At 50.6% G+C, this 24702-nt stretch overlaps 8 protein-coding genes across 8 annotated transcripts; 5 read left to right on the top strand and 3 right to left on the bottom strand.

Annotated features, from left to right (window-relative positions):
* Positions 1–11: 11 nt before the first annotated feature.
* V8C40DRAFT_251073 (exonuclease 1) lies at positions 12–3226 on the bottom strand. The gene is made up of 3 exons (XM_083217116.1): positions 2841–3226; positions 2610–2757; positions 12–2548 (listed from the first exon to the last, which is right to left on the bottom strand). Exons 1-3 carry the CDS (start codon positions 2851–2853, stop codon positions 382–384), a joined length of 2328 nt encoding a protein of 775 aa, XP_083070887.1. The 5' UTR covers positions 2854–3226; the 3' UTR covers positions 12–381.
* A 680-nt stretch (positions 3227–3906) lies between these two features.
* On the top strand, positions 3907–4939 carry V8C40DRAFT_59220 (translation machinery-associated protein 16). The gene is made up of 4 exons (XM_083223173.1): positions 3907–4215; positions 4277–4364; positions 4432–4565; positions 4626–4939. The coding sequence occupies exons 1-4, from the start codon at positions 4044–4046 to the stop codon at positions 4772–4774; spliced, it is 543 nt and encodes a 180-aa protein (XP_083070886.1). The 5' UTR covers positions 3907–4043; the 3' UTR covers positions 4775–4939.
* A 593-nt stretch (positions 4940–5532) lies between these two features.
* Positions 5533–6804, top strand: V8C40DRAFT_251070 (mitochondrial glycoprotein). The gene is made up of 2 exons (XM_083217115.1): positions 5533–5958; positions 6028–6804. Exons 1-2 carry the CDS (start codon positions 5597–5599, stop codon positions 6536–6538), a joined length of 873 nt encoding a protein of 290 aa, XP_083070885.1. The 5' UTR covers positions 5533–5596; the 3' UTR covers positions 6539–6804.
* On the bottom strand, positions 6762–9194 carry V8C40DRAFT_251067 (uncharacterized protein). The gene is made up of 4 exons (XM_083217114.1): positions 8853–9194; positions 8360–8606; positions 7548–8249; positions 6762–7483 (listed from the first exon to the last, which is right to left on the bottom strand). The coding sequence occupies exons 1-4, from the start codon at positions 8948–8950 to the stop codon at positions 7127–7129; spliced, it is 1404 nt and encodes a 467-aa protein (XP_083070884.1). The 5' UTR covers positions 8951–9194; the 3' UTR covers positions 6762–7126.
* A 3071-nt stretch (positions 9195–12265) lies between these two features.
* On the top strand, positions 12266–14296 carry V8C40DRAFT_251064 (uncharacterized protein). Its single transcript, XM_083217113.1, has 2 exons — positions 12266–12791; positions 12841–14296. The coding sequence occupies exons 1-2, from the start codon at positions 12687–12689 to the stop codon at positions 13753–13755; spliced, it is 1020 nt and encodes a 339-aa protein (XP_083070883.1). The 5' UTR covers positions 12266–12686; the 3' UTR covers positions 13756–14296.
* Positions 14297–14996: 700 nt separating this feature from the next.
* Positions 14997–16841, top strand: V8C40DRAFT_251063 (tubulin binding cofactor C-domain-containing protein). The gene is made up of 4 exons (XM_083217112.1): positions 14997–15432; positions 15523–15683; positions 15747–16421; positions 16494–16841. Exons 1-4 carry the CDS (start codon positions 15372–15374, stop codon positions 16695–16697), a joined length of 1101 nt encoding a protein of 366 aa, XP_083070882.1. The 5' UTR covers positions 14997–15371; the 3' UTR covers positions 16698–16841.
* V8C40DRAFT_59172 (RNA polymerase II transcription mediator complex subunit 9-domain-containing protein) lies at positions 16647–17477 on the bottom strand. Its single transcript, XM_083223172.1, has one exon. The coding sequence runs from the start codon at positions 17260–17262 to the stop codon at positions 16855–16857; it is 408 nt and encodes a 135-aa protein (XP_083070881.1). The 5' UTR covers positions 17263–17477; the 3' UTR covers positions 16647–16854.
* A 131-nt stretch (positions 17478–17608) lies between these two features.
* On the top strand, positions 17609–20071 carry V8C40DRAFT_59147 (2,3-bisphosphoglycerate-independent phosphoglycerate mutase). Its single transcript, XM_083223171.1, has 4 exons — positions 17609–17830; positions 18066–18418; positions 18474–18855; positions 18920–20071. Exons 1-4 carry the CDS (start codon positions 17800–17802, stop codon positions 19744–19746), a joined length of 1593 nt encoding a protein of 530 aa, XP_083070880.1. The 5' UTR covers positions 17609–17799; the 3' UTR covers positions 19747–20071.
* Positions 20072–24702: the final 4631 nt, after the last annotated feature.

Genomic DNA, 24702 nt, shown 5'->3' with positions numbered 1-24702 from the left:
GTACGACGTTTATTTCTTTCATCTACCTAAACTATCTATGCCTTTACTACTCTACTATTTCCTGTGATCAAGGCCGTCATGATCCATGGACGCAAAACCACCCAAACACAATGCTCTCAACAGAACTCTTAATAAAAAGACCAAAGTTATTTAGGCCGCCAATACGTAGAGAAAATACCAACACCCGTAACGTCCAAAGCGTTTCGTCTCCCCAAGCTCAAACGACAATAAAACCAATGACTTTCTGAAGCAAACGCCCGTGTATCAAACATCATTAACACATTAACATTTAACCACAAGCCCCAGACTTCCAAATCGTCTGGTGAGGTGGTGGGTAAGGTAGATAAAAGGAATGACGAGCGGTAGCACAACGCGCCGCCCTTAGGAATAAGCGAAGCGGGCAAGGTTGAGTTTTTTGGTAGGAAGCTTGGCCTCCTCCTCCTCCTCTCCCTCCTCCTCTTCCTCGTCACTATCGGGGATGATTTGGTCTTCGCTTCCGCACGGCTTATTCAGCGCCTCCATTTCATTCAAGTCTACCTTGGGGAGTGGGATACGCTCAGGTTCGACTGGTCCTTTGGCGCTCGGGCTCTCGCCGGCATCTTTTCGCGGCACAGGAAGTGTTGGAGATGATGGAGTTTTGAGCGCCCACGCTCTCATGCGCTGAAGGGGCGTTTGCCTCGCCCGGGCTGTGGAGGGCGCGGTAGATGCTATAGAGGCAGCGCTGAATACTGAGGAGTTTTGTGACGTTGTTGACGCCGGTGTATCCGTAGATTTGGAGGAATATGAAAAGCGAGATAAGCTAGTTCGAGTTCGTGGGGGAGTGCGAGCGATTTGAGGCGTTGAATCTGGTAGCTTTGGAAGAGACGTAGGAGCATCGACTGAAGACTCGGGGGTTTCGTCGGGAGTTTCATCGGAGGTTTCTGGTTGGCTGGTGTCTAGAGATGTGAGCCCTGTTTCTTGGCTTGTAATTGATGGTTGACTAATTCCTGGTTGACTATGGCCAGATTGCTTTGTATCTGTCTGAACAGAGTCCTGTCGACTAATACTTTCGGGCTGACTAGGAGGCAGATCCTTTTGCTTGTCGGAAAATATCGAAACACCTTTCTTTGGCGGTCCAGACGCCCAGCCTTCAATATCAGGTAGATTGTTGAGCGCTTCATCTAGAGAGTCATCTGATAACATCAGATATACGTCGCTGTTTGCCTTCCGCGGGCTCTTTCTGAGTGCTTTCTTGGTAGGGAAGAACCGACTCTTCTTTGGTGACCCGTCTGCGTCAGCATCAATCGAGTCGTCACACAGACGTGCCTTCTTGGGAGGCCTGCTCGAGGCCTCTGCCCGGGGTGGGCGACTGTTTGAGACACTGGCTAACAGACTAGAAATCGGCTCAGTGCGCCGTCGATTCAGACGAGGCGAAGTCCGTGGAGCTGGTCGCGTCAACGGCTGGGAATTTGTGCCATCAGCCGACTGCTGCGATCCAGGAATGTAAGGTCTCGGTAATGGAAACACTCGTGGAACGGCGCCCTCGGATGTAATTTGCGAAAGTCGTTGAGCGTCGACGGAAAAACAATTGGCGTCCATCTCGGCCATAGGTATCCGATCATGCCCCTTGAAATATGAATTGATGGGCTTGGAAATCGGACGACCCGGAGCATCGGCGGCCGCAGCGCTCTGAGAATGCCTCCGCTTGGAAGGTGTAGCGGGCAAAGTGATTGGTAGTTTCGTGATGGGATTTACATCACCATTTGCGATTTTGCGAGCCATCTCCGGCTCAACGTGAGGCCCAATAAAGGGCATTTCCTCCGCTGTGCGTTTCCCATCCAACTCTGTAAGATGAACCAACTCTTTCTTAGTAGGGCAGAATACCCATTGATGCAAAAATGTGAGCTCCGCCTGGTAGAACAGAGTCAGGTAGTTCTCTGACACGCGTTTCCCCTCGAATTGCAACAAGCGGACAATGCGCTCAGGAGACTTTGTTTTTCGCAGCATCCGGTACGCTGTTTTAAGTCCTACTCCCGGAAGGCCATTGAGATAATCACAACCACTCATGATCGCCATTCGTCGAAACTCAGTGTCGCTCCAACCGGTCAAAGAAATCTCACGGCAGGCACAGAAGTCACGCCGGTTGATCTCAATGCAGTTTCCATATTGATCCAACTTGGTTAGCAGCCGCTTTGCTCCGAAGACGAGCAGATCCGAGTCATCTGAAATAATACCGTCGACGAAGCCGTGACGCTCAAGGTACACGAGTTGAGCATCTGCTTCATATGGGGCCACGACATAAGGAATATCCATCTTTCTCAGCTGCTGGATTAAGGCAGACGCCATTTCGGGAGTGATGTCAATGCATTTCTGGAATTCCTGGGCTGCCTGAGAGGACTTTCCGGCCTTGAGATATTCATTGGCAAGCTTGAGTTTGTCCTCTCGCTTTTTAGCACGAGAGGCCTCGGTAGCAGCCTTGCTAGGGAGAAAGTCGCCATCAAATACCATGTAGGGGGTGACACCAAAATGCTTCAGCATCTTAACTCTATGCAGAGCCGCATTGATAAACCTTGAAAGTGGATGTTAGTTTACCGCACTGAGGATCATATAGCTAGGCTTCTCAAACGTACTTCTTAGTAGGCTTTCCTTGACCAAGCTCAACGGCACACGAATAGGCAGCCCGGTGCAGCCATCCATAACCGTCTACGGCCAGAGTCTCTCCATTGAACTTTTTCAGCTCTGTCGGCTTCTGGATCGACTTGAGAAGCGGCAGAAGGCCTTTTCAAAGTCAGCATCAGTATAATACTCCAGTTCAAGTAGCTCTCGTCGCGATCCGCAGCCTCATCATGTCATATCCTTACCTGTTACGCCCATTTTGATACCCCACTCAAAAATCACCAAATCCAAGGAATATTTAGCAAAATTTCAAGGGCTCCCGCCACAAATGACCCCAATCTCACTCCCTAGGTACGCGCGAACGAGCCAATATGCCCATACATCGACTGAGGGGCCCCTGGACGTGGTGACTGCTGAGCACGAGGCCCAAACAGACAGGGCACGTCGAGCAGTAAGGAGAGATGCGGCGACAGTCGTCCGGCTACAAGAAGGCAGAATCACGCGTCGTAGCAGCAGGCTGGTCGGCCGGAGGATTGGCAGCGGAGAAGCGTCTGTCGGTGTAGCAAGTGAGGCGATTGAAGCGGACAAGATTCACGCCTGAGGTGCGAGTTGCATCTCGGCTAACGGGCTTATGGCTCTGTAGCTGCTGAGACAAGACGCGCCGGGGGGCTTTAATGGGCGGATCCACGCCAGCCGGCACCTGGAGCGCGTGTCATAGCGCTGTTGGCGTGGGAAAAATGCCTGGACAGGCATGGATTGACCTAGCAACCAGGCTACAACCCCTCGACATACCTGTATATTTACTTTGTACAAATGCATGATTTTTACAGCGCGGCACATGGAATGGCGTGGTAAATGAGTTTATAGATTACTTGTTAGCCTGGAATTAATATTGATGCTTTCTATGCATGGTCGTCCCGATTTCTATTGAATCAATGGGAAACAAGTTATTGTTGACTACATGAATCTCTACCAAGGTACCAGAGACACCACTTAGATCGCGGGGGCGGCAAGGGAACGGCGAAGATTGTGCTTACTTTGTACTCAGACGCGCTTACGATGCGCCATGGGGGGTGGCCGAACTACGTCAATGAAACCATTTGGCTATTTACTCACGAAGAAGATGTTTTAAGGTCAAGTATATTGAATTATACTTGCATGTCATAGTGTAAATAGAGGATAAGCATTCTCACATAGTATAACTTAGGCCATCCCGTTGGCGCTCAAGGTTTTATCCGAACAATAGCCGCCACATCTTTTAAGCCTCTTACCCATTTCAGTATCAGACCCCTGTCCGTTTAGCACCCGAGAAAAAACCTTGACTTTGGCCCATCAGTTACCGCTAGCGAAAGAATTGAAGAAGAAAAAACTAGAGCTACAGCAACGTTTCAATCACACATCCAACTGTAATTATCAGTCAATCCACCAAAGAGAACAAGCCATACAAAATGCCTAGCACACTTCAAAAGATACGCAAGCATATTTCCAAGAAGCGCAATGGAGAGGTGAACGCCCTGCATGAAAAGTCCAGAGACTCTCTGAGACTACACAAGGCCGGAGTAAGAGACCAGAGACTGGAGAAACTTGCTGCGGCGAGGAGCAAGCGAGAACAGCCCATTGGTATGCGACCATCAAATGAGATATACGAATCTTCAGTTCATGTCTGACAAGTTGCATAAAGTGGAACGTGTTACATTTTTCCAACAGAATGTGAGAGAGCAAGGTGCTGAACCGCTCGAAGTGGCTGCTGTCCAAGCGCTTATCCACACGTATGTACCAACTACCTCGCCTTTTGTTCAAGAAGTATTAGAAGCTGATTGTGACTCTGTGGGAAAGATATGTTCATCAGTACGATGAAGAGTACGATGCTGTGAAGAAAACCCGCCGTGCTGGACGGCCTGCCAGTACCAAGGAAGATCTTTTGAAGATGAAGATATCTGCGCTCGAGGAAGAGTACACCAAAGGATTCCGTAAGTTTATTTTAATCATGGTTTCAGTTCTTTGAGCTTATTTGGCTTACAATGGTCCAGTGATTCCCGATATCACGACAGCTGAAAACGTCAAGCTCTTGGATGCTTGGGAAGGCTCTTGGGCATATCTTACCACTATCCCCTGGATCAAAGTCACGACTGCCGGCAACATTCGCAAAGCTGAGCTGCCTTCAAAGGCTATAAACTGAAAGAGTCTCTTCTCTCAAACTCTTTTCACATAAAGCATTCAGGGACTCACCCGCGACATAACACATATGCTCTCTGGGAATGGCAAGCGGTTGCCTATGTTCAATCGACTTGTACCAAGGCACAGAAGTCCCTCTATATGACTAGGAGCAGACATATGAGGCTACTGAGTCAAACATTATCCTCTTCGAAACCAAGATTTCTTGGCTGCTCTGGCCATCGGGCGGCTACTTGAGCAGTCTGATATCGGAGCAGGTGTTTGTTGGAAAAGGCATATGCATGGACATGCCTTACACAGGCCGCAACACCTGTTCACAAATACCCTATATCTATGAGTGCTCGTGAGCAATCGGACGGCATATCAGGTAACAGAAAAGGTTTCCCGCCAGCTTTCCATTTCCTTTTCGTTTTTACCTTTCTCTGTCACTCTCGTGGTGAAACAGAATTACCTACTAGGCTCGAGCACATCGGTTACATACGCTCATAGATACAGATAAATCAGTTATACTAGTCCACTATAATGGACATGGATGAAATGGATGATCTACCAGCATGAAATATAATACACTCATACTTGATACATTTACTGTGCTCAGTCTTGCTTTGTGCTTCGAATGTTTAATAGCTTCAGGGGTTTATAGTGCTTGCATTCCAGTGAATTAGTCACGTGGGGCAATGGAGCAGCTGGCAGGTAGCTCCATTCCCGCCCAGTGGGAAAAAAATCATGAAAAAAATTGGCACTACTTCGTAGCTACTACATCATCCCTCACCAACCAACTATACAGCTATTCTCAGTCTCTTTTACCAAGCCAACAACATTCAAAATGCTTTCCCTCAGAACAATTGCGCGATCTGCCCCGCGAACCATCAGCCGTGCGGCCGGTGCTTCCCTGCGCTCATCCGCCATTGCCCGCCCCAGCTTCGCCAGAACCCCCGCCATCAAGCTGCTGCCCACCCGAGCTGCCGCCTTCTCAACCACCGTCCGCCGAAGCAAAGAGGATGATATCGAGGTCGACGAGGCTCTCTCTGCCAAGCTGGAGAGCGAGATCCAGATCGAGGAGGACATCAAGGCCAATGAGCAGCAGCCTACGAGCATCAAGGACTTCCTCGATAACAGCCCATTCGAGCTGATCGATACTCCTGGCCAGGAAGTCGTCAAGCTGACCCGCAGCTACGGCGAAGAGAAGTGAGTCTCCAATTAGAGCTGGGTCAACGCTCGCTCCATGGCGCAAATTGACTAACAATCTTTCTTCAGGATCACCATCAGCTTCTCCATCGCCGACATCACCAACTTCGACCCCTACTCCGAGGACATGTTCGAGGAGGATGAGCTCCCCGAGGAATCCCTCCAGTCCGACAAGCAGCAGAACCCCGACGACAGCCTCGAGGGCGATGTCGATGAGGAGACTGGCGCACCTATCAACCTCTCCATCCTGATCGAGAAGCCCGGCAAGACCAACGGCGCCCTCAACATCGATGCTACCGCCCGCGATGGCGAGATCCAAGTCGACAACATGTTCTTCTACGAGGACGCCAAGGTTGCTCGCATCGACTCCCCCGAGGCCGCCCAGAAGCGTGCCGACGTCTACCCCGGACCTCCCTTCGGCAGCCTCGACGAGGACCTGCAGGTGCTGATGGAGCGCTTCCTCGAGGAGCGTGGCATCAACGAGACTCTGGCCGCCTTTGTCCCCGATTACGTCGATGCCAAGGAGCAGCAGGAGTATCTCCGATGGCTCAAGAACGTCCGAACTTTTGTTGACGCATAAGTCAATGTGGAAAAGGGAACAAAAAAAATGTACGAATCTAATGTCGGTTGTCGGGTTACGGTCCATGTCAAAAGGTGAAACGAAGGGAATGATTATCTTGTGATTATAGAAAAAGCTTTTTTGGGAAATGTCCTCACTCATGTATTATAAACGGCCAACGCTGCCGCCCCTACGAATTGATATCAACACGGAAACACACACATAACAAATCATAACAAGGTCTCTCTATTTTACGCTACTCTATTGTTGCTCCATGTTGAAAACAGTGATCGATTGTGCTAGTTCATATGTCCTTGGTGACAGCTGAAATTTCAATTTATATCTAATGGGCAGTTATGCGTTTGACTACCTAGGAAAATAACCGGTCTGTAGCTGCGAGCCCAATGGTACTAGGAAATGTAGAAGAAAAAAATGAAACTCTATGCCAAAATAAAGTAAATCTGTAGTGTGCTGCGAACACAATCTATGCGTATAGGCCAGTCAACCCGCGTGGTATATGTATATGTCATCAAGCCAAATTCCTCATCCTTTCAAATATGCGTATGCCCTATCCAACCTTTGGCCGCTCTCTCTCTTTTCCCCTACGCTCTATAGGATGCCGTCGAGGCTCCAATCGCTTTTCTGGGCCCGCTCCAGAACTTGCTTTCCCTTCTCTGTGAGGTCGGGCTTGCCGCCATTGCCGACAACGTGTTCGAAGAAGACAGGCTGCCAGGTCTCCTTGTTCTGCTCTCGCTTTCGGGCTTTTTCTCGCTGAGCTTCCTCCAAGGCCACCTTTACTTCGGTTGCCTTGGAGAATTGCTTGGCAAGGATAGCCTCGGTGACACCTCCCCACAGGCGGAGTGATTCGTTGGGCAGCATCTGCTCGTTTGGCGGGAGAACCTTGGGAGCAACGTTCAGTGGGACAATGTCAATGATGACGTGCTGTTCTTCAACGGGAACAGTTTTCTACAAGACAGAACAGAGTAAGCATTTTCCAACTCAATATGGATTTCAGAACAGCAACACATACCATAGGTCTGGGGCCCAGTGAAAAGACAACCTTCTCCTTCCAGGGACCGCTCAGCCTAGCCAGGACATCCTCATCCGGAACATCCTGGACTCGGGTCTTGTCATCGTTCTCGGGGTCATATTTGAAAATGACACCATCGATTTTGTTGGTCGTTCGGCCCAACCAACCCTCCTCGACGTAGTGGAGAATGGCCTTGATCTTAGTATCGGGGCATGTGATGTATGCCATCTCGCTCACGGATACACTCAGCGTTCCGCGGAAGAGACCGCCCAGATGGGCAGCGGGATGCGTCAACTGGTAAGTCTCGTTGTTTCGCTTCTCTAAGGAGATGAAGATGCCCATGTTGTGCTCGCCAGGAAGAACTTTGACAGATGTGCCGGTAAACTTGGCAGTGATCTGGTCGAAACCTCTAGCGGTGATGCCCTTTTCGGGACAGGTAACATGGAAGGCGCTGACGGGAGGGTGATGTGATGTTTGCTCGGTGAGGTATGAAATGCGGAGGAGCGGGCCTGCCTCGTCCGAGGGCGTGCCATGTTGAGGGACCGACAAGGACACTGCAGAGGAGCTATTCTCGCTCCTGGAAGCCGCCTTCAAGTTGGCAGCCGCTCCCTTGATGGAACTCGAGCTCGATCCCGGGGCAGTGGGGGTCTGAAGGTCGAGGGTGTTTATCCTTGGAGCGTTATCTTCTGTCTCCCAGTTGCACTGCATCAAATCCAAATGTCAGCGTCATCATGTCCCCTCGCATCGTGATAATAAAGGTCCGATGCGATCCTGTTATCGATCCAGCATCGGGTGGTGGGGCAGGGGCTCACCCGGAAGAACTCGCCGAGACACGAGTTGTACGGCTTGCAAGGCTTTCCCTTTGCATATTTGAGATCCTTTGTAAGCCAGAAGCGAATCACTTCAAGCATTCGGTCGAGGGGCTCATCGGATGTGCCGATGGCAACGAAAGCGTTGGGTGCATCGAGGTAGGTCCAGTACTCGAGATTTGGGGTCGGCTCCAGGAGTTGGGAGGGGAGAGAGAATCGGACGGAGGCGAGGTCCGTGACCCCGATGAATCTACGCTCGCAAAATCAGCCATTAGCATGGTTTCCATGTCAAGTTGATTGAACGTATCTAGCAAAACTCAATTTGCATGGCTGATGGAGTTATCCCATCGAACGCGACGCTCTCTTTCGAAATTCGGATGCCCCACTAGGCTTTACCGCCGGTTTCGCCTCTTGTAAGAGCATCGTGATGGCACGGAGAGAGCAACGCAGGTGCAAGTTGCATCCAAAAAGGAGTGGGAGAAAGGGTCTCTCTTACTTTCTCAAGATACCCAAGAAAGTGCGCAACTTGGATCCCTCGTTATGGGGTTCGTCCGGCGTCGCAGCGGCTGGCGGTGATGGCGGTGATGACGACATGTTCGACGTAAAACAGCAGCCAAGACGTGGGTTTCAAAGAGCCGCTGCAGTAGAGGGGTTGGCTAGTTGATATGCGCCGCCGCTGCCACGTAAGAGAAAGAAGCAGTCGAAGTTGTAAACGGTGAAGGAGAGTAACGGTCGAGTCCGTCGAGGCTCGATAAAGAAGAGTCTATGCCTCTGCCGCCAGGAATCGTGGGCCTGGTGCAAAGCAGGTGAGAAAGTGGAAATGGGGATCACTTTTGCATGCCACGCCCCAGCTAAGAAAAGTCTGGAGCCGTCCGCTGGCGTGGCGTTTCAGAGGCACCAAGAGGGGACCACAGTGGACTCAAGCAGCCGAGTTACTGGCTCGGGGGTCCAGGGACAGGGATTCCCAGGGCGACGGCAACCACTAAAGAGCCGCCAAGCCGCATGCGCTTCAGTGCCGGTGGAAGAATCTAGAGATTGTATGGATGCGATGTGATGCACAGCGATATCCAGCTTCAAGTGCCGTCTAGTCCGCTCTTCGTGCTGGGCAGAGGGCGAAGCGATCAGGATCTTGGACATTCTCTCTTCCTCTCCTCTCTCCCCCCCCTTTATCCCTATTGCCCATCAAATCTTGTTCCAACTCAGCCACTCCCCGGCCGCTCGCTAGATACCAGAGATTGCTAGCTAATACTCGTAGGCCCTGCGTCGTGCCAAGGCGGAAGATACGACGGGCCAATCATCAGCCCACATGGTCAAGGCTCTGGCTGGCGATAGCACCGCAGAGGCGCAACATGCAAAAAAGCAAGCAGCACTCTGGGCCCCCGTGCATCTTCCGAGTGGCCACATGCGTGCCACTGGCGGCTTCTGCAAATAATCAAGCTGTTTTTCATGATGGACTGATAAGCGTGCATGCGCATTTGGGGCGGAGAGGTGGCATTCAACTTTTTTTCCTGCAGGCATCCCAACAACTAGCGCATGGGCATGCATGGCTCACATACGGAGAACCAGTACGGATACGATATACAAGTAATTAACTGATATGGGGTTATTATCTGTGGTCTATCCAGGGCGGTTATGGAATGTTCTAAGGAGGATTGAGAGTTGAGATGATTCATAGCATTATTGGAGTTATATAAGATGACGGAGTCGTCTGACCTTTTCGCAATGGTACGTCCTGCCTCTCCTCCACAGTCAGCAGCTGATATGATCGCCATGAGTGTCAGCTGGGCAATTCCATATCAAACCCTTCCGCGATAAAGACGTGGGTTCAAGCATAGGCATAGAGTTTAGGGGAAACGTGGTGGCTAATATCGAAATTTGCCTTTTGCACAATGCTTTGTATGGGCTACAGGGTAGTCAACCAAGCAACTTCACCTCCGACTGGTATGGGCTCCTCAACGCCATTCATGGATGGTGCCGGACGGAACTGGCTTGAGGCTTGAGGCTTGAGGGCACAGAAGGCAATTATGAGTCGGCTGCCCGCGGGTTTCAGCGGGTGCTGCCATCAGCCGTGGCATATTGCTAGCCGGGGAGGCTTTCATCTCGCCCTTGCCACTGGTAGAAAGACGAGTCTGTTGAAGACGCGCGTCAAGCCCCTTCAACAACTTCCAAGGAGAGACATGTTCAGCATAAGGAACTTGAGCATGTGTCGTCTTGGATAAGGGGATATTATTTCAGCTGCAGTAATAGTTGCCTACATTTGGCGTCCGGAGAACGTGTATTCCGAAGAATTGGCGGAACTTACGGGGAAAAGAACGATCGTGAAGATATAAAGTGATTGGCTGACGGCCTATGTGCCGAAAGGATTCCATCTTCTCACCAGCCTCGCCGTAATTTACTTAGCAATTGATGTCATGGTCGGCAACTTGATCTACCGCCGGGGCATCTCCAAGTTGACAGATCCGATAAACTATACTATCCGGGGCCGTAATGAAAGCCGACCTGTATGGAGGACCCTTTTAATCGAACTACGCGTAGATGGGATATTTCTCATAGAGCTTTCCCAAGAACCCGTGCACTAGACTTCGCAACGCAATCTACAGAGTAGGTACTCCACGATTCCGCTGCAGCTTTGATTGGCCAAGTTAATCGGAAGCATACACGCGTACATGGGACCAGACTGTTTTACAGGCATGCAGGCACTGCAGTTAGACATCTACCTACATGCTACTGTAGTACCTTGTGTAGTATTTCGAGCTGGATGCTGGATTTGGAAAGCTGCCGACAAGTAGAGGCACATGAGATGTTGCTACATGCGGAACAGAGAAACTCTCGCCGTAGCGGTCGATCGTTTGCTTACCGAGACTGTAACATGGTTTAAGCCCCCGGCATGATAGCGTCGATGGCGAACAAAACGTGGTCAAACGCCCATCTACGAGCAATTTTGCCATACGCTAACTGGCGTCTGCCTGGAGCAAAAGAGCAAGCGTCGCACCATTTTCTCCGAAGAGCACATCTTCTTCTGCTGGGTGACATAATGTCGACCCAATGCCTCGGGATGTGGCTTCTGGAAGCAGCTCGACAAAGCTGGACCAAGGATCCGCAAGCAATTTCAGCATCGCGTTTGGAGGCTGTCTGACGCAAGTTGGCTGTCATGCGGAGCCCTCCTATCAGGTCTAGCGCACGGATAGCAGGCAGGGGGAGGTTTGCCAAATCCTGCCGTATCAGGGTGCAGATCAATTGGCGGGCTGTTAAGACGTCCATGTACCCTCAAGTACTGCCACCTTGTGGTTCCACGACGACGGGGGCGGAGCAGAAGCTCCGTTGTGCCTCGATCTTGGAATACCAGACGGGCTTTTGTTTTGCCAAGGTCGCGATTCACGGTTGACAATGTGAAATCAGGATCATGTGGTATCAGGAGTTTGGACAGAGCTCATGTGGTAGTGAGAACAAGCAAGGTGACTGATAGCTGCTAGTATTTTAAGGTATGCCGAGCAGCCTTCTATATCACATTAAGGAGAAGCAGAAAAGGGAGAAGCCAACAGCATTCAAGGATGCTTTAAAAAGCTGCAGGCTGTCTTCACGCGCTGTGATGCTCCAAAGGGCGCTGGAGAATACAGGTTTACTTGTTATGTTCAGCCAGACTTTCTTGTTAATTGGGGAATATCAAAAGAGGCTTTCAGCACATGCACGTATTACTGACCTGTACATCGCTGGAAGCAAGCAAGAGATGCGGCCCCGAGGTACCTGGGTGGTACTTTTTCCTGCGCCACAGGCTTAACTGCTCCGCATCGAGATCGCGATCTCCCGACCAGAATCCGATGAGTTCAAAAGTTACAGATCGGGGCGCGAGCGCTAGCCCAACCATGCATTTTCGAATCGGTGGCCTTGTTGCTGTTGCAGCTGCGTGGAGGGAGATGGATCTTTTTTGAGGGGGAAGATTAAAAGCTCCAAGCTTGCCAGCCCACACACTCATCCCCTTTCTCTTCCTTGCTGCATCAGCATCACCGAAGCTTTATTATATCTCTACTTTAAGTGCTACTTAGTTTAACTTTGATACTTTACTATTGTGAACAAACCCTACGGCGAACACTATTGTATATTACTTCAACTGTACTGCTACCAACTAAGGCGGTTCTTTCTCCCACGACGAGTGTCTCTTACATCGCAGAGGAGCGAGGTGCCTTTTGGTTGTCTACGACTTCTTTACGTATTTGAATTCGACTTCGAGTTCTATAGAAGCCAGCCGAAAATCATTTAACTACCCCCCGACGGGGGATTTCGGCTACAGTTCATTCTATCGCAGCTTTCAAGATCCGGTATCGCAACAAGTATGGACAAGGTGGATACCAGAGTTTCAGTCGATTGCCCTCCCAGGAAGACAAATGGCAAACCCAAGCAGAAACAGCAGGCGAAACATCAGAAATCCAACTCCCAGGTGAGCCTCAGAATAGCCATAAAAATGGCAAGATGCTAAGCAGTTACAGTCGGAGCGAACTCATGATGAGAACACAGAGCGGGCGTATATAGCTGCCTCACGGCGCAGTGACCGAGACATAGAGGCGCGGATCAAATCCGCTTTGCAGGCGAGCAAAATACACAAGAAACGAACCGGAAAAGCTCTCCGAATCACCCGTGAGATTGTTCTCAATGAGGCTATGTATGAGGAAGAGGATACCGAGCTGGAGCGGTTCAGAGAGTGGAGCTTCCGCTTGCCATCGGGCTCTTTGCAGGGAGGCCATGGAAAAGAAGTGTGCGACCTCATAGAGTCATCTCTCCAAAGATGGCGGGGAAACGATATCAACCAGGCCTTTGAGCAATACTTTCCTAATTACAAGCAAGCAGCAGTCCAACCAACAGGTCCTCAATGGTATCCTCGACAGGCTTCACTGCAGCCACTACCCCAGCAGGCTTCTTCGATAGACCCTCCAGGGATGATACAGATATCTGGGATGCAAGTACAGGTGCCGATTTCCGGATTGTCTGCTCACGGGGTGCAACAAACCCCTTGGATGGGGCAGTCTCCCGAGATGCAAATGCAGTCTCCCGTGGGGATGGGAATGATTTCTCCGGCCCAGATGCAGTCTCCTCTTCTACCGATGGGACAGACTCCTGAGATGAGGCACGCTTCTCCGACGCAGCAAGACTTCGATTTGTGTTCTCAGTTCGTGGATTCGGGCATCAACACCCCCTCAGCTGAGATACTTAATGGTCTCCGGGAGTTCACACGCCTCACCCCTGAGAACGACACATTCTCCGATGAATCATCTACCCCTCCCGAACTCAGTCACCTCAACCAAGCTCAGTTGCCTACTCCGATATCTTCATGTTCCTCATGCACTTGTAACCCGGCTCAGAAATACACCTGTGACAATTGTCGGACGTTTGTGTGGTTTGCATAACGGTTTCAGTCACAAGTGATCATATTTCAGATATATTTCTGCGTTCCCTATTTTCATGCTTTGGAACATGAATCACGACGATGTCTTTGATGCTGCAGCGGCAGTCCTTGTTCTCTTCTCATACTGGACATGTTATGGCAGGCGTCATCAGTAGAAAGCATATTTGCAGTTTCCTTCTATATACCTACCTATATTTCATTTTTCTTTTGTGTTTCCCATCTTTTTTATGCTTTTGCTGGCGGAGCAACGAGGGCTTTTATTGTGTCATTTGCGTTGCAGTTGCCGGCATACGATGGGATACAAGTTTGATCTCCACTTCAATGGACGCATTTATGAAAGGAGCATCGCGCCTCCTTTTTTTCCCCTCTTCGGTGTTCTATTCTTCTCCTAATTTTCCTTTTTTACCTAGTCCCCAAAAGGTCGATTAGAAGGATAGTCATAAGAGCTGGAGTTTGGCAGTTGGGCAATGAGTTTTCTTATCATTCAACACAAAGTTTAACTATAAGTCTAAAAAAAATTAATAAAACAAGCAATTGGCCAATTATACATATCCTACGAGATAATGAGAGTTTATGAGTAACATGAGGTGCGATTTCAAGTAATTCACTAGCGATGTTTGCTCTCCGTGTAATGCGTGCAGCTCGCAAATCTTTGCCATAACCAAATGAAGCCAGACCTCGTGATGAATCAATGCACACACGTCGCGGTGAGCAAGAGTAGCACGACACACCTACGTGTATGTATTCAAATGGGAGCAGTTATTCAGCCACCTAAGTTTGTTATCCAGCATCCCATGTCTTCTTACATAAAAGCTATACGGACTAAAGAATAATCTCAGATACTAGAGAAAACTGCAATAGCAGCAGATACTAGAAGACTATATTTATAATAGCAGATACTAGAAGAAAGTAGCGATAATAGTATAAAGGTGGCTTCTATTCATATTCTCTTTACACCCTATTCTAAGACATGAATTCCAGGTAGTCGCTAGGTTGTTGGATAACGAATTTGGGATGCTGGATAACATTTCCCATTCAAATAATTGAATTCGAGATCAATGACTCCCAAGCCTCGCCGTAAATGACGTCTCTAGCTCCCCGCTATTAAGCCATCAAGCTCGCAGCATCAGATCCCCTGACCAGCTCTTCGCTGCCCCTCTTTTCCCTTTCCAGCACAGTAGTTCCATAACGGTGCGTGGGGTCATTCATATGACGCTCACTTCTTCGTTCTTGCATTTTCCTGCTCCTGCAGCTCCCCAACTTTTGCCTCTCTTCCTCCTCCTTCTCAGCTTTCCCTCCAGAGTCGCATCATCCATATTACAGAATCACGCGATTGCCCGCTGTGTGCGCTATTAGAGTTGTGCAGCTCCCGGGGAATTGACTTGTGTCGTTCGATCGCGTGTCGTGTGTTGCAAAGGAAAGACCACCTGACAGGGCTGGTGTAAGAGGCACAAAAGAAGCTGCCTTGGAGGCTGAAGCTAAACGCAGAGAGCTTGCCCAGGCAGCATCAACACATAAATACTGACAATTTTCTTTCTTGTTTCTTCATTCTCTACCTAGTCACGGTGGCAGAAATTACAGCAATTACTTCCTAAGACATATAGCATTGTCGCTCCGATGGCTTCTACCGTGGATCCCAAGGAAAAGTTCTATCGTCACTTTCGTGACAGCATTGAAGGTGGGCTGCTGCTTCTGGCTTACTTAGGGCTTATGTGGTGCCTATTCATCACCGCATGATTGCTAACGACGCTCCTTTCCTCCCCTGCAGTTCTTCAAGATCAGATTGGTCAATTAGCACATCTATCTTCCATTGGAGGCGAGCGACAAGAGGCTACAGACCACATCCTGGCTGGCATCAGCAAGCTGCAGAATGAGGTTGCCGATGCCGCCGAATTCACCCCAGCATACGATCGACGCCAGTACTCAGATGTCTGTCGTCTTCCATAATTCCGTGTAAAGAGAAGCCAGACTGATCGCGAATCATGTTTATAGGCAATCAAAAGCCTCCAAGATAAGCTCAACGAGACGATTGCCAAAGTAGCACCAAAGTCACGCTTCCAGTTTAGGCGCACTGGAACCGACCATGTTGACATGGGAGCACCCGAAAACGACCCGCGGCTGAACCCAGGCAGCTTATCCCGACGCCCTCACAGTCCAAAGAGTGCACCTGGAGCAGCAAGAAGTATATCGGAGGAGGCCCGGGATACCGTTGGCGAGCTGTCATCACAGGGGAAAGATTACAACGAGGAGCTAGCAAAGCCCGATACCTCATCCATCCGAAAGCCCAGCTTCTCTGCTGCTCAGAGCATCGGTATCTCGGACCAAACTGGCCTTCATATTATCCTTCCATCCTCTGCTTCGCGAGCCACCGCAGCAGGCTGGCTGCGGGACCTGAAAGACTGTGTTATTGACCTTTCAATACCCACAGCCCAAGGAGCACCATTTCCCGGACTCATTCTCAAGAATATCGACAGATGTCTTATCGTGGCCGGTAGGGTAAATGGGCCCATACACATCAACGATGTCTCCAACAGCACTTTGGTCGTTATAGCGCGACAGGTTCGGATTCATGACTGCAAAAACGTCAATATTTATTTGCACTGCGCTAGCCACCCCATTATTGAAGACTGCACAGGCATGCGCTTTGCTCCTCTTCCTTCGTGTTATGTATGTCTCTGTCCTTAGTTTGCGACTTTGTTTTTGTGTAACGAGAGGTGCTGACTTTGTTTGTCTGTACAGCAAACCGAGTCCGATAAATCGACAGAGAATCAGTGGGACCAGGTTGATGATTTCAAATGGCTGAAAACAACCCAAAGTCCCAATTGGACCACTCTATCCGAAGCTCAGAGGCTTGATGAGGAAGTTTGGACCAAGATTGTGCCGGGTCAGCCAGGCGGCAGTGTCGAAAAAATTCTGGCCAAGGTTGGAATTCCGCCGAAATAAGATGGCTTGTGGAGAGAGTGGACGCAGGCCATTGCATTATCGAGCGTCGCATACGTAAAAATAGCTAATAGGTAGCCTCTCGGGGGAACATTATCCAGATATGGTTACTTTTGATTTGGGCTCCAGAGGAATTCAAATGACGGCACAAGTCTCTTCTTCACAGTTCCATCTTGTCTCCAGTAGCGTATGCATCTTTGCTAAACTGTACGCCGCTCTCGCGGAGTTTCTCTAACAAAGCACGCTGCATCTCAATTCGCGTTTCGAGCTCTTTGATTTCGGCCCTTTGCTCTTTGATGGAGCGATCCATGTCTGGCAAAACGCGAACCTGTGCCCTGGCGTGCTGTAATTTGTGCTTGAGCTTGTCCGTAGCACCAGGTACGTCCTTAAAAGAGAGCTGCTGGCCGCTGCTGCTTGGCCCGCCGGGAGTAGCTCCTGTCGTGAGGCCAGTAGAGGACTGGAGTCCAGCGCGGACTTTTGCTAGGACAATGGACAGCTCCGACAGAGAGTCGAGATCATCGGGGGATAGCGTCGAAGGTAGAGAGAGTGCTGGTAGCTCTGAAGCCATGGTAACGCGTTGGATTCAGGATGTCAAGTGATTGAGGTATCAGAAACGCGTAGGAGAGTATGGTAGACGCCAAGTTGACAGATAAGACTCAAAGCGTATGATCAATAACGATGGATAATAGCACGACTATTAATCGTAGCTGCGCATGGCATGTCCTGATTGATTGGTTCACGGGGAATTTTGTCTTGCAAGGCGTTGACGGGGTTATTGAGGGGAGTTGGCAGAGATTGGACGCAAGCTTAGTGGCCAGGGCGAGAAACGGCCCGATGCACGGAGGGCTCTTTAGCGCAGCCGCTGCGCTGCCGCCTTCTGCGCAGAAGCTGCCCATGCCTCATACAACTTATCAGCAGAGATAATGGATGACATCGGCGGCCCATCGCCATCAACCCCACCATCCAATCCTTAGTACAGGTCGTATGTTTCTAGGATTGGCAGTGGGAAAAAAAGCTTCATCTCCCCATCAAATCACGCACCTACTGTCCTCTTCCTCCTTACACTCTCTTCATTCCGCCAAACCTGCCATTGAGCCCTCTCACCATGTCCAAGACAGAGCAAAAGGCCTGCCTCAGTACGTCTCCTTCTCCCACTCCTACGCCTCATCCTCACTCCCAACCATTGCCCCGCCATGCCTCTCCCGCCCCTCAACCAATCCCGCGCCCAAACCTGCGTCGCGTCAAATCGGCGCCGGCCACGGTTCAGATTGAATCGCCGCCTAAGAGGCCGGACTATGTCCTTGCCTGCTGCTTTGTTCTGGTGTATCTCGAGCTTGGGTGGCTAATTCTACTGCTGTTGCGCTCTTACAGTCGTCATTGATGGCTGGGGCATCCCCTCCGACGAGAGCCCCAAGGATGGCGATGCCATTGCGGCCGCCGAGACGCCCGTCATGGACGAGCTTTCCAAGAGCGAGACTGGATTCACCGAGCTCGACGCCTCATCGCTGGCGGTGGGACTGCCTGAGGGATTGATGGGTAACTCTGAGGTCGGCCACTTGAACATTGGCGCTGGACGTGTTGTCTGGCAGGATGTCGTCCGCATCGACCAGACCATCAAGAAGGACGAGTTCGCCGACAACGAAGTTCTCAAGAAGACGCTCGAGGGTGCTGCAAGCGGCAATGGCCGTCTGCACCTCTGTGGCCTGGTTTCTCACGGCGGTGTGGTAGGTGCCCTCTTTTGAGAAAGCCTCAGCTGAAAATATACTAATGCTCCGACAGCACTCCAAGCAGACACACCTGTATGCCATCCTCAAGGCTGCCAAGAAGTACAATGTCCCCAAGGTCTTCATCCACTTCTTCGGTGACGGCCGTGATACCGACCCCAAGTCTGGTGGAGGTTACATGGAAGAGCTGGTCGACTTCATCAAGGAGCTCGGCCTTGGCCAGATTGCCACCGTTGTCGGTCGGTACTATGCCATGGACCGTGATAAGCGATGGGAGCGTGTCGAGGTTGCCCTTAAGGGTCTTATTCTGGGCGAGGGCGAGGCCACTGAGGACCCAGTTGCTACTATCAAGGCTCGATATGAGCTCGAGGGCAAGGAGAACAGAGATGAGTTCTTTACCCCCATTATTGTTGGCGGCGATGAGGGCCGTATCAAGGGTAAGTTTGCTGGGAGTTATCTTTCGATCAATCGGAGATTCAGGGCTAACACTCCATAAACTAGATGACGACACTGTCTTCTTCTTCAACTACCGATCTGATCGCGCACGACAAATCACCCAGGTGCTCGGTGATGTTGACCGATCTGTCCTGCCCGATTTCCCTTACCCCAAGATCAACAAGCTTGTTACCATGACCCGATACAAGACTGATTACCCCTTCGACGTCGCCTTTGAGCCCCAAAAGATGGACAACGTCCTGGCCGAGTGGCTTGGAAAGCAAAACGTGGAGCAAGTCCACATCGCCGAGACTGAAAAGTACGCCCATGTCACCTTCTTCTTCAACGGTGGTGTTGAAAAGGTCTTCCCTCTCGAGACTCGTGACCAGGACCAGGACCTTGTTCCTTCCAACAAGTCGGTCGCGACCTACGACCAAGCCCCCGAGATGTCTGCAGACGGAGTGGCAGACCAGGTTGCCAAGCGTCTGGCAGAGCAGAAGTTCCCCTTTGTCATGAACAACTTTGCTCCTCCTGACATGGTTGGCCACACTGGTGTTTACGAGGCTGCCATTGTTGGCTGTGCCGCCACCGACAAGGCTATTGGAAAGATTTTGGACGCATGCAAGAAAGAGGGGTACATCCTGTTCATCACTGCCGATCACGGCAATGCCGAAGAGATGAAATTCTCCGATGGAAAGCCCAAGACTAGCCACACCACCAACAAGGTGCCGTTCATCATGGCCAATGCTCCCGAGGGATGGAGCCTAAAGAAGCAGGGTGGTGTCCTTGGCGATGTTGCCCCTACTATTTTGGCTGCCATGGGATTGCCCCAGCCTGAGGAGATGACGGGCGAGTCCCTCCTTGCAAAGGACCTTAAGAGGAGTGCTGAGTAAAGAGGTGCTATACCTAAAACGAGCGAATAAGATGAAAAACAAGCAAATGCAGAGACTACAGTACAGAGACTATGTGGGCATGATTAAGAGCAAGATTATAAATAGATTAAGATGAGCAAGAGATGAACATTGCACACCTAGTATAAGATAGAACAGAATTAAGAAACATGGATACCGCTATGATTAAAATCTGCACCGGATGGGTAGGGTGACATGGGTAGGGTGACATTGGTCACTTTGATTAGCACCCGCGCATTCTATTACTGTGGCAAGGTGATGGTCTTTCGTCTCTCTGTTCCTGAATAAGTCAACCCTAATCTATCAGGTGGTATGTGCGATACTACTTCAGGCATTAGAGAGGGCTTCATCTCCCCCAGTCAGGAGCATTAGCTCCGGTGGGCGCAGTGTGATATCAAGGCGCTATTCGGGGTCCCTGCAGCTGGGTAATAAAATAGAACTTTTGGCCGTGAGTAGCAAGATGGGAATAGCTTCCCCCACTGGCCTGAGCGAGATCCCAAAAAATTACCGGTCGCTGAAGAATTGTGTTTGTTATGCGTGTTTCTGTTACCTACCTAGACACGCTTCTACATGAGGCTATCTTAAAGTTTCTATAGTAGGATATTTAAATACAAGGAAGATCTGAGTCTTTTATGAAGAGTTACAATGTCAAGATTGTTGCAAGTAGTAGTCTTCTTCTTCTTGCGTACCCTGTAACCATTATTGGAGTTCAGTTAAGCTTTCCAAGGCACAAGTATCAATGCTAATTCTCTTGTGTTCAAACTAGGACTGGCCATTGCACAACCCTTGCAGATCGATCAGCAAAGCAGGGTCGTGCAGATTCTACAGCTCAAAGCTAGTGGCAACGTGGCAACGGCAACGACAAGGCGAAACTCGCCTCTTCCGCTCAGCCCTGTTATTGCAAGCTTCCCCATGAAAATAATAAGATAAGATCCAACGAATCGGTACTCTCTTGGCAGGGAGGAAGCCGAGCAAAGGGCCCCTGAGAACGAAACGAGGAGCGTTTCCTATTGGCACGACCAACGATACTTTAAAGACGGAGTATGCATGTAGGCAAGCTCCAATTTGGGTCGTTGGTCCCGAGGTAGCCTCCCGATCTGAGCTAGCAGTGCAGGTTGGAGAGATCGAAGCGGCTTTCGCCCTGGGGGTGTGGATTGAATAAAACTGCCCGAGACGACCGGGACAGGTGGTGCTGAGGCTGTGATACCGCGTGTGAATGGTGCTTGGGTAGCATCAGTATAAAACGACGTGAAAATGGAGAGCCTAGATAGGCCTGCACCGTTTAATACTACTAGGGATTGTACAGATACAGTAGAATCAAAATAGAATTAGCATTGGTTGATACAACGGAGAGATGGAGAAATATTGGGCATGTGCAAGTGCTTGCAGGAACCCGTATTAACAAACACTTTCGTGTCTTCGTTGGGAGGCCTTTGACCGCAATAAAAAAAATCAAAGAAAAATAAGAAGATTGTGATCGCATTTACCGTTAACTGCAATCCCTTCCTAAAGGCCCAGCTTTTGAAAAAGCAGTTCATGTTCATCATCTCCAACCATCGGTATCTTGCGCGCTAGCGTACCTTGGGAGTTGGAGTCTGAGTGGGGACCGGTTCTCGCTGATTCCATCACGTGCCTAGTCAGTGCAGATCCAGGGCTCAGCAAAAAGAGGCAAATGCGCAGACGTCATTGTGCCCATAAAGTTGGAGTGAAATGGCTGTGGGCAGGGAATCGGTGGAGTTTTGGAACTGTGAGGTTGAGGGAATGAGGCCGATCCATGCCACTGCGGGGAAGCTCATCATGCAGCCCGGCGTCAATGGCAAATCGTCGGCTAGGGGTCCCGTGTGAAGGATGCTGTCTCTTTTAGGACATTGTACGGGGGACGAGCAGTATTGTTGAGATGCGAGAACAGCAATCAGTACATGGAGTGTGACTGTGTGGGAGCTGGTAATTGTTAAGAGAAATCAGATGCATGACTCGCCGACAAGAAGCTGGCAATTCTCATGTCGTGCAGCAGTAATACTCGTATATAGGCGAAGTACTAAGAGTCCCATCACAGTCGTACCGGATCCCAGGCGAAGGAAGTCAAAGTGCTCGTACTAAATTGTTTCCAGTTTAGAGGGCCACTCACACACCCAGGCACACCAGCCCGCTCACACACCTCGCCGTTGCGAGACGGGCCCGTCTAGACCCATCGACAATCCTTGCGTGCAAACCGTTCTGGACTACCCATCTGTCTGAGGGCAGACGTCATAATCGCGCCACATTGTAGCCCGCCTGAACGGCCGGCCCCTGATTGAGATGCTGATTGCCCGAGTCAAGGATGCCCACGGCTGAAGAGGGATGGCGCATCGCTGGATCCCTTGTTCGGGCTGACGACGCGCCTCGATGGGCTTCAATAATTTCTGAGGACTTTGGACCACATGACGGGTATGCGGAGGTACTTTAGCTCACATCCGTGCTCTGTAGGTGGTCTCGAAATTGGGGATTGGAAACGACTCGCAACACGGAGATCTGGGAGCAGACAAAGTCGTACGGTACGAGTACAGTATGAGTACAGCTACAGTGCAGCCAGTGTCGCGGATCAAGTTAGTTCCGAAGGCTGACCCTGGCCACCTATTTGGTCGATGCCAGCCAAAAACCAAGATCTACACCCTCCAAACCTTGCGACCTGCGTCCCCGCAAGGTGATGGTTGGCCAGGCCCACAGGTGGAGAGATGGCAGCCAAGGAGCTTCACACGCTGCCGAGCAAGGATCATGTGGGCGCAAGGCCGACAAGAGTCTAGTTGAAGGTCTAGTTGAAGCGAGGAAGCATCTTCATGTACGGTACAGTACTCGTACAGCCCTAGAGCTTCTCTAGAGCAAGCCCTGACTGACCCAAATAGTGATACAGAAAACGGGATGCTGGACCGAAGCTCGCTGCTCTTGGAATCCGATGGACTGCAAGCAGCACTGGACACTGTACTCTGTAGTCCATACTGGCACTACCTTAAGTTGACGCCTTTGGCGCTTGTCAATGCTTGGTTCCTCTCCCTGGCACCGGCGACTAGCTCGCAGCCACGCTTCGTATTAGCGCTTCTGGCAGCCAAATGGCCTGTCAAGGCGCTGCCAGACGGGGCTTTTGCACATTGCCTTTCCGCCGACATCTGGGGGCTGTATGGAGAGCAAAACGACATAGTGTTTGTCCATACGAGTACCTAGTAGGATAAGCTGACCTGCAATAGGTAGCGGCGGGAGCAAAACTATCGTTAGCAGAGGCCCAATAGCATCTCTCAAGCTTCCCTCGGCTGAATGCTCTCCATCGCCAGAGTGATAAGAGAGGCCCTGTGGATACACAAACCACATGCCGTCCACCTGCTGTTGTCCGATTTGCCCGCGGTTCCGCACCGTGTGCTCGACTTATAACTCGTACATACTTGGACGAGCATCTGATGGAAGCTCCTCGCTAACAACACCCCTCTGGAGTGAGACATGGCCTCGCTAGCTCCCAAACAAGACCCTGATTTCCATGGTTTGCGTTGATGCTCCTGCGATTGCCCCGATCGCAGCACCATGATTCCTGACCTGCCAATCGAAGCCTCACGGCGCCATCACCCTGGGGTTTGCCCACCGACTGGCTGCGGCGAAAAGCCCCAGGCTCGCCACTCAACAATCTGGCGATAGACTCACCATTGACAGAGAAAATCTTTACCCAGTATCCATTTCTACTTTACCTGTTCCGTAAGGGCTCATCGGTTCTCTCCATCGCCGTGAAGAGCCAAACACGCCGTCTGGAATAAGGCTGGCCACCCGGGGTCATCGCGCATCCCTCCTATCTGCATACATCGTCAAGCCCTCAAAATTTTTTTCGGTCCAGAATTTCCCTCCCCCTACCCAGCTGCCACACACACGCCCCTCCTTTTTTTTTCTTTTCCTTTCCACGACGAATACAGACCAGCCTCAACCACGGCGATCAACCCCAAATCATACTTGTACCTCACCTAGCCCAGGCCGGCTCTCGACGACGAGCCTTCTCCAACCCCACTGGCCATCATCGCCCTTGTTATTCCCCGTCAGCTTCTTCATTTCCCCTCAGCACCACAACCTCGTTGCATTCGATCCCCCTCTTGGCACATCCGTGGATCGTCCAAACTCTAGCGACGAGCATCATCAAGTCTCCGGTCGTAGACGTGATCTAGCCGCAGATATCCCTTTCTCACAGTCGAAGACGCATATTTGACCGGACGCGACTCAGTACCATTGAGAGAGAGACGGAGCTGACTCCGAACCCGCGGCTGCCCTGCAATTTGAACCCCATTCTGACAACGCAAACAGCCGCGAGGGGCCTGGATTTGATTTGATCGGGAAAAACACGACAAACTCAGACATTTTCTTTTGACCAGCTGGTGTATACGATTTCCGGCAGCAAAGAACGACGACGTGGATTGAGATACAGCGCCGTTACTGCCTTCGTGTCATCGATTCCTCGCCACCTAGTGCGAAATTGAGCTCCCTTTTCCGTTGCTGCACCGATCAAGACGTATACGAAGATCTTGGACCGCGCTGGCATTTTACTTATTATTCTTTCATTGCTCCTAATCATTTTTTAACCCCCCTTAATATTCGACCTGCCCATCTGCTTTTGTTAGCGAGATCTGTTTGCAAGACTCGGTCTTTTCAGGTGAGTTGCCCGAAGTTGTTGCGGCCCTCTCTGCTTATCCAGTTCGATCGATCGATCGCACCAAGGTGCCACAGCAAAATGACACGCCACTTTTGTGCTCGATTGACTGGCCCTTTACCCATTCCGTTAGCCAATCTCCTCGTCACAGGCACACAGTTTTGAAAGGAATAACCTGTTAACAATGCGTCTACAGAGTATAGGCGATTGACGAGTCGTGCTACGTCACAAGCCGTCATTTTGCTTGGACCCTTGAATACCTATTATTATCCCTTAGTTCCCAA

The sequence above is a fragment of the Trichoderma camerunense genome (genome assembly GCF_050948025.1).
Source record: "Trichoderma camerunense strain CBS 138272 chromosome Unknown V8C40scaffold_14, whole genome shotgun sequence".
NCBI classification, from domain to species: Eukaryota; Fungi; Ascomycota; class Sordariomycetes; order Hypocreales; family Hypocreaceae; genus Trichoderma; species Trichoderma camerunense.
Note: the sequence above shows the minus strand (reverse complement) of the source record. Positions and strands in the feature narration are given on the sequence as shown.